The 14,964-nt window shown below is 36.2% G+C and overlaps 2 protein-coding genes across 3 annotated transcripts in view; one reads left to right on the top strand and one right to left on the bottom strand.

Moving 5' to 3' along the window:
* The window catches only part of LOC149780099 (solute carrier family 35 member H1-like), a 42,620-nt gene extending 31,265 nt beyond the window's left edge, over positions 1-11,355 (bottom strand). Inside the window, exons 1-2 of one of the 2 annotated variants that reach the window (XM_089936861.1) lie at positions 11,035-11,355; positions 947-1,155 (exon numbers count right to left, since the gene is read on the bottom strand). In XM_089936861.1, coding sequence (XP_089792987.1) covers positions 947-1,132 — 186 coding nt within the window. In that variant the 5' untranslated portion in view covers positions 1,133-1,155; positions 11,035-11,355. Of the gene's footprint in view, positions 1-946; positions 1,156-10,892 lie in introns of both variants that reach the window. The other variant, XM_089936860.1, reaches the window with a different exon arrangement.
* LOC149780100 (uncharacterized) lies at positions 7,590-9,128 on the top strand. The gene is made up of 2 exons (XM_089937223.1): positions 7,590-8,009; positions 8,580-9,128. Exons 1-2 carry the CDS (start codon positions 7,788-7,790, stop codon positions 9,126-9,128), a joined length of 771 nt encoding a protein of 256 aa, XP_089793349.1. The 5' UTR covers positions 7,590-7,787.
* Positions 11,356-14,964: the final 3,609 nt, after the last annotated feature.

Consider the following 14,964-nt stretch of genomic DNA (forward strand, 5'->3'; position numbering starts at 1 on the left):
TGGCCATTTTTATTTCGGACCAACTAGACCATGGGATGAATGTATGTGTAAAGTTTCAAGGCAATCTTCATATAAGCAGTGATAATGTAAGGCCATCTGACAGACAACAGACCATTCCATAAGCTATCCTGGTTTATGACCCATTGAGCAAAAAACTGCACTAGGAAAATAGTTTTTGCAACTATATAGAGTCTATCATTGTGTTAAATATACCTTTCATTGCTTAATTAATGACCAAAAGCCCCTAGACCAAATAAAATTTTCAGTGTTTTGAGTTTTGTGCTTTATTAAGGTTTTACATTTTCACCTAAGAATGTGATGTGATCAAGTAATGTCATACTGTATATAACAAAAAATTTACATGTTTTCATATAACATCCATAGCCATTCAATTGTTTTTTTTAAAATAGACATTTGTACTTAAAATTTCATTGTATCTATATGTGCATCTATGTTATGTCCGGTTTCATTTTACAATGCAAAGCTTAAAGCTGTTGAAAGACAATGGTCTGGTCATACAATCTCATTAAGTTTCATGTTTAGTGTAAAATTAATATTCAGGACCTAATATTTCTTTCCATTCTTAGTGTAGAGGGGTCTGGTTAACCAGGCGAAATTATACTGAAATTAAAGAGAGAAAAGTACCAGACAAGAAGCATGATTGGTTTCAAAGGGATTTCGATTTACTGAGGTTTCAATTTTTAATGATATCACGGTAATGAAGTCATTAAAATATTACAACTGCAATTTGTTTATTTATGGAAGGCTCATTCCCTCACTCACCTACTGGACCAATAAAAGCATACAGTCTGAAATATTAGGATTGTGGCACAAAAAGTCACAAAATTTGTCATTTATTCACTGGTAATTTTACTTATAGAGAATATTTCCTAACCAATTGAATTGATTAAACAGCACTAGATCATACCATCTGCAGAAAACTTACATGGATAAACCTTTGATTGTAGAAAGTAAGTCCAATGGAAAAGAAGTAGTAGAAAATAACAAGTGCCAGTATCCGAACTGCAGTGTAGAGAAATGTCTGAGAGCACAACAAGCTCTTAACCAACTGGGCTTTTGGTTCCACAACATCATGAATAACATGGGATGCTATTTTCTTCTTCTTTCCCATTGTGAGATCACTGGCAACTAAACCTGTAAATACGTGAGAAAAATGATTGGGTAACATAGTGACTGGACATATTAATGTACGATACAAACCCAACTTTAAACAGAGTAGACTGCAAATGTAACACTCCAGCAGATCAGGGTTGTATAGACTTGAACAAATATTGCAAGCATAATGATTTTTGATCAGTAAGTTACTAATAACATTTCAACACATTACTGGCTACATAATGCCATGCAAATGGGAGCTAAGTTCCTTTCCTAGGGACATATCAAGGTATCAAACCTTAGTTTGCGAGTCTGATCCTCTAACAGCTTAACTATGGTCACTCACATAAGTATCATGAACAGCACAGACCCTGATCTGCTTATTTATTTGCAAATGGGTATGCATGGCACAAGGGTAAATATGACAATATTCAAAGAGAAAACCTGCATCACTTACTTGTGACTACACCACTTCATTCTTAATTTTTAACCCCAAAAAAATGTATCATCAGGGTTCGCAAGGACCCTAGATTCCGTGTCAGATACGCATCACATTTTCAGAGAACATGCATTTCTTCTCATCTGTGCAACCCACATGATGCATCTACATTCCCTTTGATGTACCCCTGTTAATCACCTGTATTTGCAAAGAAGTTATCTGCTGGTATGCAGGCATGCAGCCAGTGTGACTTAATGCCTACAGGTACTGGCTGATGTTTCACTTGAATAGTTAGCTGTCCATCTTATTATGGTGTTAATGCAAAGTTACACAAATAGTGACATTTGTGTAACACCATGTATGCTGAGTACACAAGTTCAAAGAACATAAAATTTACTTAGATTTCTTGAATAACATGACTGTGTTCTCAACATGTGGGTGTTTTGTATGAATGATTCATAAACAAGAGTCTTGAAGGGACTGATGATCTACAGGTGAAAAAGAATTTCCAGGAATTCAAGATAAAAACATTTCTTAATTTTACCTGAAATTCAACAGTGATAACAAGATTTTCACCCTAATTAAGTAGCAATAAGATTTTCAAGATGACCATTGTGACATCAGAACAGCACCATTTTCAGCGAAAAACCCATGCTGATATGACCAGTCATTATGATGTAGTGATAACAAGGTTTTCAAGATGGTCATTGGCAGACATACTGGATGTCTGGGAAGCCTTGTTTCATTTAGGACCAACTAGAGATCAGTTCAGCAAAAAACACATTGATATGACCATCTATAAAGGAGTAACTAAAGCAAGATTTTCAATATGACCACTGTGGTGTCCAGATTGGATGGCTATATCCGCCACTGGATTGGCAGTAAGACTGCCCAAGATGTTATTCATAACTTCTCAATCACTGTTTAGTAAACAGACAAAGTGTTCTAAGTAAGAACTACCAACATTCAAGCCTGGTTCTTGGCCTGAATGTAACTACCACACATATAGTGGCCTGGCACAAGAAAATCTTTTAAGAGAACCAGAGCAATATGGTGGTCTTTGGTACAATGAAAGATGTTTCAAGTGCACATTTGTTCATACAGTCAGCAAGTATTTTGATTGCCCATTTTTTAAATTATGAAAACTAGCATTAATTTCACATATAACATAATCATATCAATCAAAACTGTCTTGCATCCTTTATAACTCATTTCTCCAGATGTGCAAATAATGAGGGGAAAAAAGACAGTTACTGGGGAAGGTTTTAATTTATTTTATTATCTATTCTTGCCATTATCTACAAGAAATTATACAGGTCAAGATAAGTTAAATATCAAGATTCTCTTAAAGGACAATTGAAAATATACTGTTAAAGTAAGACTGCTAGTCGTCAGATACAGAATCTTAATACTTTCATATAAATAAGTGAAAAAATGTAGATAATGGTGATATAATTATGAAATATATTGTTAAAGTATGTGTTTCTTGTATATATGCACAAATTATAATAAAAAAGAACCATGATCTCAAAAAATTGGTAATGACAGTGTAATTTATATCAAAACGAGGCCAAGCAACTGATGGTTTGATGAATAAATTTCGCTACAACACAACAAGAACTAACCTGGCTAAGGCAAGGGGGCATCTGAAAATGTATGGTCAGTCAATGTACCTCTACAAAACATCACAGGACGAAGTGTTTTAAATTTCCTAACAGAAGAAGGCAAAGCGTACATTTTTTTAGGTGACTTAGTCACCCACTTCATCTGGTATTGTGACCCCTGACTTTCTGTGAAATCAATGTTAAATCATGTGAACATTTTGGGACAAGGATAACCTAAAGGTTTGATCCAATACGAAATGGACTGAACGTCACACAATGTGATGTCACAATGAAAGCAGTGCACACTGAAAACATATTCATACTAACCCTGTTATTTGTTATGACAGACCTGAAATTCTCTTTTCTTGACCCAGTTTTGCACCTGGCTACCAATGTCAGTGTCTGGATAATTTTTGTCCGGAAGTTTTTTTTATGGCATTTAAGGTGCAGAGCATTCGACATTCTGAAACTGAATAGGCCTTGCTTAAACTAATTTAATATTAAATTTTAGAATAACAATTAAAATTTAATTTAATTTCAGTAAATGTACCTACATGACCTTTATCACTTACTATAGTATAAACAAATGTGCTAATGATATGGCTAAAAGGTACCTTTTGATCAGTCTCACTAAACACCCAGAGAAACTCCAAAACACCTAAACACTCTCCAAGAAAACCCCAAGACTTTACATGTTTGTACCAAAAGTCTCAAAAATGCTTAAAGGAGCAAAAGAGATCAGCAAACACATGCATTGATATTGACACTACCAATGATAGAATTGGTTGATGGCCCCATTTCCAGTAACCTACAAAAAAATCACAATTATACATCAACAAAATCTCTAATTTTATCATTTTCTGAATAATATCCTCGATAAATGGTTACACACGGTACTTCCTACATTTATTTTCTAATTAACTGTTTATTCACAAATCAAACTTTTCATTTTTAAAGTTATATATCATAAATTTTGACAGAAATGTTCTGAATACATGGCCAATGTTTGGTATAAACTCCATGGCAGTGATTTTTCTCGATTTTACTTAGATGTCAAGAAACATCACTGCATGTAGATTACTTGATGTACCAGATAAAATGTATGTAAACTGTTTGAATAAAGTGTATTACAGATCATTTAATGTTTGATATCATCACACAGACAATAGAATTTTTATCAACAGTAACTCACAAACATATAATAAAATAATATGGTCTTAAATGACAATGTGGATGAAAACAATTTAACACTCCCCTGACAACATCCGAACATTACCTACAGGCAAATGCCAATCATCTGATGAAGATAACCATTTAATCATTAAAAAGGAACACACAGATGTTCCGGCAGGAGAAAAATCCAACTGTTTCGTATTGGAAGAAACAGGCACATTGACAGCACACAAGAGGGAAGAAAAAATAGAATTTTTCGATGTTTGGGACATTTGGGACTTTTCAAATGGTAATAACATCAAATCAACTTTTGACACAGTATGGAAACCTTAGAAATGAAGAGGCTAAGAATAAAAAATACTGCATGAAATGTAGAGTTAAGGGCCAACCTGGCAAGAAATTGACCCTCAATCAGACAATGACGAAATAGTTATTTTGAGCAGATATTATGTGTAACACTTAAAAGTGATCCACATTTTAAGAAAAGAATGACTCCATCATCAGCAATGCCACCCTTTATGAATACCAAAACAATCAGCAACCACTCGCATCACATGGTAATGGGCATGAAAAACATTTTGCAAGGATTCAACCATAATCTTTTGACAAAATAAAGGAAAAGATGGAGGACTTGAAGAAAGATGACTAGGCGACTAGTACTCGCAACACTAAAGTAGTAAACAATGTCAGCTACAATCAAACAACCAAGACTGGAAACTTCCTCAATCAATATTTAAGCATGCTTATGTAACCAACAAAGATATGTTGTATTCTTTTTAATTCTTGATTTTATAATGAAAGAAATAATGGGCAAATAAATGCAATTACAGGGATCGTACTGGGCTTCGCCAATGTTGCAAATTTTGGGACAAAATTGCCTTACTGGTGACAAATATACAATCTGGCAATTTTTTGGGGTAGCAATATTTTTGGCTGTTAAAAACTATATACAGTCTTGGGTTTCGAGTGAAGAAATTCAAAGGCACCATGACACAAGCCAAAAAATTGCACAGGAATCTATTGTTAAATAAACAATCCTATATTCATATTGACAAACCACCTAACTCGGCATTGTTATAGCATAATCCTCTGTTGATGATGCATGGCCTTAGTACTACTGTATGCCATATGATAACTAAAATAGCTACAACTGACCACCTCTGGAGGCAGGAACTGCAATGACTACAATCAACCAGACAATGGCAATATTTTTATCTTTTTGAAAAATATACCAGAAAAATAGTTTTGCTGAAACTTTAAAGAAAACTGATTATCTTTGAAAGACCGATCATTCAAATATATATATACTAAGCAAATAAAAAAAATAATTATGTCACAATGTTCTACGATTATTTGATGCTGCTACAGCAATAACAAACGGGCATTTGCTTGGTCCTTCAAAGAGGGCCTTTAGCTGTGCCTTCAACAACACATCCACCTTCATCAAAGCAAGCCAAAGGGTATGCAGAGAACTCGCCCCAAGGAGAACTCGCCCTGGGAGAACTCGCTCCAACGTATCTGGAAAAGTCACCCCACTTAGTCTGGAGAAGTCGCCCCAAAACCCTTTTCTAACAGAATTAAAACATCTTTTACGTGATTCATTTTTAATTTGTAACAGGATCAGTTGATTGTTTTACGATTTCATACTACTAATCGTTTATTCAATTGAGATATTTCCACTGTTGTCATTTCATACTGCAATTGCTTCATTTTAGGTATTACAAGGGATGCATATCATACGGCAGTAAAGAACAAAACAGACCTAGATTTTACATGCCATGACTGTACCGAAGCTGACACTTTTGGAATGCCCATTGCGAGCAGCACAAGGAATGATTCCTTGGATATAACACAAGCATCATTTTCTGTACCGGAGGAAATCCAAGAGGACTCCATTGAAGAAAATATAACCACAATTTTGATAACTTATGAGGAGGAAAGTAACATAACATTTAAAGTTATTGATGGCGGTACTCAACGAGGAAAGCGTAAGCTAGTCAGTAGTGATGGCTTCACCTTCGTTGTTAAGGTATGTTTATTGGTTCATTTGTTCACTAATCTTTTGTAGTGTAAGATGTTATAACTGCATAATAACAATTTCAGTGCAATGCAACTTATGCAGCCCTTAACTGGGAGTTTTATTATGGATAAATGAATAAGTATGCATCAAATATTTTTCTACTGCACAAACTTTTTTTCACGTATGATTGGTGTATGATCACTAATTGAACTAATTTAAACCACATTCATTCTCTATTTACATAATTCTGTTTTGAGCCTATTATTTAGATTAGTAATGTAAACAATACCATTATTAAATATATATATTTGATAATAAGTAGTGTTTTCTATGCATGCAAATATTTATATTAGTTTTATGATCCATTTACCAGCGTCAAAACAGGCACTACACAAACTGGCGATGCAGTGTTAGGAATAAAACAACAGCTTGTCCTGTAACGTTGCGCCAGACTGCTGATGGGTTTGAACGAATCGACATGCAGCACACTCATCAAGGGATGCCAGGGATTATAAAATCTCTTGAAATGCAGAAAACAGTAACTGATTTAACAACTACTAGAAACATGTCTTTGTCTGTAGCCATTGTTGCAATGAAATTGAAGGGTAATAGCGATTATTCCTGCCCATTAAATTATCATGACTGAATTATAGTCATGAATACATTATTATAATTTCTCGAAGTATGACACTGAAAATATAAAACACCACTGTGTAATTTAAACAAAACAATATCATCACACACCTTTCATCTTTCTCTTACCAATCCCTGTATCAATGCTCTACCACGATATGTACATCTATCTCATCTAATTGTAATATAATTATATATATATATATATTAGATCAAGGAAGAAGCATGACGAGATCTGTTTGCGCCGGCAACCACATTTGTTACCGGTGTTATGGATGAGCATGTCGTCTGCCTGAACATTCAAGACCAAATTACAACAACATTGTACAAGTTGCTAACTACACACGACAGCAGAGCAGACCGTCAGAGCCAGCAGATTTACAATTTGAGGTATGACATTTAATATTCATATTTAAAACTTTTGAATGTTGCAAGAATGATGGTTACTCGATGAGAATTTATATCAATTAAGATCATAGTTATTTACTTATACTGTGTGTGTGTATGTGTGTGTGTGTGTGAGAGAGAGAGAGAGAGAGATTTGGATTTTTTACGTAGCTTTAACAATTTTTCAGTTATATCGCTATGATGTCTGCAGTGACAGTTTATAGTGATGCCTAGCACTGTTGCATCATGTCGCATTAGCGCCAAGTGAGGCAGCTATTAGTATCATGTATTACCCTTTTTGTATTTTTTTCAGCTGGACAACGAATTCATTGAGCAGCACACATCTGATGATTTTTTCAAGGCTGATGTGAGAGTAGGTGGACATCGTCACCTTATTTTCGCAACAAACCAACATATGCAAATGATGGCCAATGCGAAAACATGGTATACTGTTGGGACATTCAAACTAGTGAGGAAGCCGTTTCATCAATTGCTGTCCATCCACACATTTGTGAAAGCATCAGGTGAAATTAAACAGTTTCCAGGCGCTTTCATACTGATGGCTAGGAGACAGAAAAAGGACTATAAAAAGGTATTATTTGCATTACACTTCTTATGCAAATTTTTCTTAAAAATTGTGTGTGAATAAATTAGACAACATCATGTTCATGTCACTGGTATATTGTATAGTAAGACAATGTGTTCTTATTCTGTTATTCATATTTGTCCAGGTTTTCTGCAGTATCCTCACCATGCTGCCCAGTATCCCAGAAGTGAGGGAAATGGTTGTAGATTTTGAACACGGTCTCTGGCTTGCTTTGCACAAAGTTTTCAAAAAACCAATCCATGGCTGTGCTTTTCACTGGGGACAAGCAGTGTGGCGTCAAGCCCAATCACTTGGATTGCAGTTATATACCCCTTACCACTACCTCCATACCAAACTTTTAAAAAGTTCCTGAAATAATATGACGACGTAATACGGCTACAACGATATATATATTTGTTAAATAAACAGTAGAGATGAAAGCATTAAACCTGATGTATAATGTTTAAACACAATTCCGTCGGAATCATATAACATCATATACTAAAATACACACTCATCTCTCTCTCTCTCACACACACACACACACACTAAATGCTTATTTCACCAAAAAGTTTAAAAAATTTATCTGCTTATTATTTTGCTATGAATTTATTTGCATAGAAACAAATATTTGATAAATATATATATTTCCTTGCAATATTTCAGTCTGACTACAACATGAAAGATGGAGTAAATAAATTCATTAGAAAAGTCCTAGCCTTGCCATTCCTTCCTGAAGAACTGATCAACCATACATTTTACAAAATGAAGGAAAAGGCCAATACTGAACAGTTAGTACAACTGATGGAGTATGTTGAAAACACCTGGATAACAAATCCAACATGGCTTCCAGCAACATGGTCAGTATTCCAGAGGGCAATTAGAACTAACAATGACGTTGAAGGCTGGCACAACTGCTTAAATCGTCGTGCAATGAAATCGAAGCTGTCACTGTATCTGGTAGTGACTCTCCTGTACAAGGAGGCAAATGACATTCCTAGTCAACTGAATATGGTTTCAGAAGGGAAACTAAAAAGAAGACAGACCCGGAAAACTAAAGAAAAACAAGGACGAATCTTTCATTTGTGGGATATGTTCCAAAACGATGAACTAAGTGTTAATACATTGCTTAATAAATGTGCCAGATTATATGCTGCGCCCGTATACTAATTATATTTTATTGTTTGTCATGCAAATGTAATGGTAAGAATGTCATATGAATCATTGATTCAATGTCCAATAAAAACGTGTCATTCAAAAATTTTAATTTAAATCGCTTACATATATGTGGTCTTTACTACATAGAATATAATATAACTTTAGCGGCTTGTCCTGGTTGTACTTGATGTTTTTGTTTTATACTGAGAATTGAAATATAGCAGCATGACACCTTTCATCATGTTAACTTGGCCAGCTATCATCAAGTGTTCTGTAATGTGGTATATCTTTGTCACGGTAACGTACGTATTATTAAGCATTATTTATGCTAAAATTAGTCGAAATATTACTTCATAGATTTATCAAGATATAATTTTCAGACATATATGAAACATGATTACATTTCCGTAGGGTTTATTAAATCCTATGATTTTGATTTCATATTATTAGGACCAAGTAACATAAGTTACCCATATTAAAAATGATATGCATCAACAATAACCATTTATTTGGTTGTATTATTTATAATAAAATGTACAAGTCAATTTTGAGTGCCTTTTATACTCACAAAACCCCTTGTTTTACAAAAAAAAAAACACCGTGCATAAAAAGTGTTACCTATGTATCATGACCTTTTTGGAATGAGAGACGTATATTGATACAGCAAAAATGTATGCATTAAGGAAAGAAACGTATATAATGAGTTAACGTGTCAGAGACATTGATTTGTGCCTCATTAGTGAATTTGGGTCTAGTACGCGTGATCATGGTGTTATTATATATTAATAAATAACGTAATCTTGTTTATTTTACATCGGTAATTTAGTAGTGAAATATTTTTTAAACTTCCCTTTTAACTTGAAATAGTTTGTTATTATTAAGAAATAATAAATTACAAACACTGACAAAAAAGAAGAAATAAACTAAATGATGTATTACGACTGATCGTTCAGAAACCGTCCGAATTCTGCGCATTAGTCATGATGATTAACTTGATAGCGGCCGCATTTCTTCAGTAGCCATCAATAATGTTATTTTTTACTGAGTTCAAGTATCATTTGTTAATGGTTTGCAAATCTCAATGAAAAATCTGATTAAATTGTTCAGTTAGAGAGATAATAACATAACACTTTAGCTTACTGACGGTCAGTGCCAATTCAGTCAATTTCGGGTTATAAAAGTCAATGTCATAACGTCATCTCAGAATGACTTAGGTTATTATGTTGGAACCATTTTATATCTAAAACTGCAGATATCCCATCATGCTTACATCCTCTCTTATTTTTCCAAATAAAACGCATCTAATGATTTGAAGAGCAGAGCGAAAGGGACAGATAACACTTATTTTTCATCAAATACAGAAGCAGAGTTGATCAAATGGAAATGTTGAAAAAAAATTGCAAATTTTATAGATGTAACAGTTACTAAGTTGAAGAAAAACAACAATAAATAAAGCCTTGACAACCATGTGGTGAAATCTCAGAATTATTATATATTATCCTTGGGGCGACTTCTCCAGGCAAAGTGGGGCGACTTCTCAAGACGAAGTGGGGCGACTTCTCCGACCACTACGGGGCAACTTCTCCTGACACCTGGGATGAGTTCTCCCAGGGCGAGTTCTCCATGGGGCGAGTTCTCCGCTATTCAGCCAAAGACCTTTGATCATGGGAAGTTATCAACAAACTGAAATAAAAGCATTATTTCATTTTTAATAGTGATTGGGGTATTTATTATGCCGTGAAAGTTCCTGTTTGCAATAAAACAGCTCATGCTTACGATCGCTACCAATGGTGCGCCAGAGCAGCTGGGAAAAAAAAAATTGCAGGAAAATCGTTGGCGGACCATCATCCTCGGGCGCCATGTACCCTTAGTACGCCACTCTCATGGGGTGTTTAGCGAGACCTTTTATGCTTCTTACCAATAATGTAGTGTAAATTCGTTGTCCTACTTCCAGACAGTTTATCCAGTCTTTCACAAAAGAAGGCACTTAAAGTATATCCAGCAGCAGCACTTTAATGTCAAACAATGTTAGACGTCTAAAGTGACATGGGTGATGGAAGTCTTAACTAAACAGCGTTTTGCATCGTGTTTCACGGTTGACCGACAACGGAACAACACAAATTTTCATTAATATCTCACACTCTTGGCAGCCCATATTAACACTTTTCCACAATTTAAAGTCTAATTCCTTTAGTTGGATTAGATTTACTCAAGAGGGCGCGTTTTCAGGTGTCGTTAACACGTATTGATGGTAGCCGAGAAAAGCCGAAGACGGTCGAAATTAAAGTGTTTTTTGTTTAACGAAATGAATAAATACATACTGGTGAAGAACGCTATATGGAGCCCATTATTGTCGAGCTCTTAAATTAAGGAAGCAAATAAATCTTGACAGAAGACCGCGATCCCATAATTGCATCTGTAAAACACTGAACTTGTTTAGTTTTAAAAAAATATTTAATTTTTTTTTAAATTTATTGTCTTGGTACCCTGGCCTTCCATTCAAAACCTAGGAGGCTCCAGAATGCCAGGCTAACAATTCGGCCGAATGTTATTGCGCTGCCCGAACTTGTTCCGATTGGGTATTGGACAATTCGGCCCAACTTGGACCGAAATTAAGACAATTCGGCCCAACTCGAAAGACAATTCGGCCCAACTTAAAAAACAATTCGGCCCACTTAAAAGACAATTCGGCCCAACTCGAAAGGCAATTCGGCCCAATTTTATAATACAACTGACAATAGTTTTATCACGTATTTATTTTTAACATATAACATATGTATCGTAGTGTAAAACACGGATATATTTAGCAGCAGAGGGGCTGTACAGACCGAAACTTTTTGCACAATAAACCCCTCCAGGAAACTATTCCTCGATAGAGGGCTTATTTCGACGAAATAAACCCTTCTATTCAGAATACAGGACAAAAAAAAATGTCCCCCGAAAACTCGAAGAGTTTCCAGGGACAAACTCGTTGAGTTTGCACTGACAACTTGGGTTACTTCAATAAATCTGAAACAGTTTCCGTGGCGGGGTCGTTATTGAAAAATCCATGGGTCGGGTCCATCCCCTCTGCTGCTCTGGGAAATGAGTTTCCAAGGAAAAACATTTTTATGTTAGCGGAATTAAATCATTGACAAATAAATAATGGCAAATATTGGAGAAGCACATACGACTAGATTAGCTCGAGAACGTCTCGAAGCAATTCAGAAATTTCTTCCTGTCCGTGATAGTGTCAGACAAAAATTACAACTAAGACAGCAAGCACGGGAAGGCTTTGCAGAGACTACGGAGGAATTATTTAAACCCGTGACCAAAGCTACTGAAAAATCCGCAGCTGTTACCAAAGAGGCTTTAATAGAGCAAAGGAAAATTTTACAGGATATTTCAGCTGGACTTAAACCCCCGCCTCCACCCGATGAAGTTGTTGTGTCAGTACCTGCTGGTAAGCGAGTAACAGGGAGAATTACTGACCCCGCCAAAAGATTTACGCCGGATTATATTGAACTTCTTAAAAATGTACCAGAAGAGAAATTACCTGAGACAATACTGTTAGGATTGATTAGAAGAGATGTGTCTTTAAACCCAGAACACGGTTCTATGACAGATGATAATTTTATCAAATATTCGTATCGTATACGTGAAAATAAAAAACAAATCAGCAGGGACGATACAAAATACGATAGACTTGTAGATGCTATACGTAAACTTGAAATTCCACCATCGCAACCTCAAGAAGAAAAATCACCGTTGCAACACACAGAACGACAACAATATCCTTCACGGCGAAGAGCAATAGATCCTGACCTAACTCCGTTAAGTGAATACGAGGCTGCATCTGAAGGAAGTCCGCGGGGCCAAAAATTCAAACAAACTAGGTCGCCGATAATTAGCTTAACAACATCTTCTGAAAGTTTGCCTCAAGACATTTTATCCCCAAGAATTGTACCATCAACAGGGGAGGGTTTAGGATCCGGTTTTATTGCCTGCCCTAATAATATCATCGATGATGTATCACGGTTGGAAGTTCTCATCGGAGGAAGACGTGCCGGAAACAATTCTCCGGAAATTATAAATGAAGCCGCAGATATCTGTCAGAGACTATTTCAGCGTGGCATCATGGATATCAGCATCTACCGGGGGCTCATTGATGAACTCGCAGACGGTTACCACAGCGACTAATAATTAAATTTGCTAGCAAATTCAGTTAGATAAACAATAATTAAATAAAATGATACTACACGATTCTTTTCGCAGACCAAGAAGTGTCAGAGTAGTAAACTCACGATTACCAGTATACGAGGTTGTTTACGGAGATGGAGTCGGTGATGTTGTTAGGGATTTAGTCACAAGAATCGCTCCGAAAGCTGGACCGTTAGCAAAACAATTCGCGATGAAAGCCGCTGATGTTGTCAAGGATAAAGCCATTGGCACTGTTGGTAGTCTTGCCGGGAAAGCATTTCAATCAATCAAGGATCGACTAGCACAGCTGATACGAAAAAAAAACCCAGTCGAGAGGTTGGTGCCAGTAAAACTACCATCCACTGAAGCTATGCCGGCAAATGTTAGTAGCGTAGTAAATAAGGCCGTAAATCAGAAATTAGCTGAGATCGCAACAGCAGGAATTACCTCCAAAGCGTTGCAAGATAGTGTAACTGCTAATTTGATAGCTGGTAGTGGTTTCCGGTGACGATAACATTTTAATTAGATCATCACAAATAATAATAATGTTTGCACGAAAATCCAATGACGCGTTTGATATGTCCAAACCAGTACTTAAAGATGATTCTGTACGTGATTTTCAATATTATTCTTATGAAGCACGTGATCCTAACCAACGCGGAAGAATTGAACTACAGGTCCAGGATACAAGTAGATACTTCTTGCCCGCTGAGGCCTTCATCGAAGTTGAAGGTAGGCTTTTAAAGAATGATAACACTAACTACGGAATCGGCGACCGAGTTGGATTTGTTAACAACGGCATCATGGCGTTATTTAAATCCGCTATTTACATGATAGATGGAAAAGAAATTGAAACAATTCATGATAACGTCGACGTTGCCACAACAATTCTCGGGTTGGCGAGATACTCGGATGATTACACCAGATCAGCCGGACCATCAATGATGTTTGCAAAGGATATAACCGACAGCCCCGAGAACAGGAATGTAACAATGAATAATGCCGGTGACGCAGTTGCATCGATGAACGAAAATTTTAATTTGGGTTTTGCAACACGTAGATCGATGTTAAGTGGAGATGAAGAGTTCTCAGGTGTGATTCCATTGTCTCACATCTTTGGATTCTGCAGAGATGTCCACAAGGTCATATTCGGTGCCAAACACACAGTTGTACTTGTGCGAAAACCTGATGATAATGACGCTATCTGGCGAGATGCTGCTGTTGCCCCTGGTCAGGTAATACTAACTAAACTGTGGTTGTGGATGCCAGTGTTGTCTCCGTCAATCACCGAAGAACAACGACTGTTGTCTTTCATGGACACGGGCGGTAAATCACTGCTATCCTGGAAAACAACAACCACAGACGTTATTCAGGGTGATAATGGTGGGTTGTTTACATGGCATATATCATCGCAACAAGGAGTATCAGCACCACGACATATTTTCATTGCATTTCAATACCGTGCTAGAACAGATAGCCAGGAAAGAAATCCAATGGTATTTGATACACTTGGAGTTTCTGAAGTTTCGTTGAGAATAAATGGGCATCAGGAGCCATCTGAGGATATATTAATAGATTTCGAACATCATCGTGTCGCACGCGCGTATCATCGTCTGATGTCATTTATGGGGCGCGACCTTAATGTAGACACTGGCCTGCAAATATCACA

Source organism: Sinohyriopsis cumingii, chromosome 16 (assembly GCF_028554795.1).
Source record: "Sinohyriopsis cumingii isolate HCF-2022 chromosome 16, ASM2855479v2, whole genome shotgun sequence".
NCBI lineage: Eukaryota > Metazoa > Mollusca > Bivalvia > Unionida > Unionidae > Sinohyriopsis > Sinohyriopsis cumingii.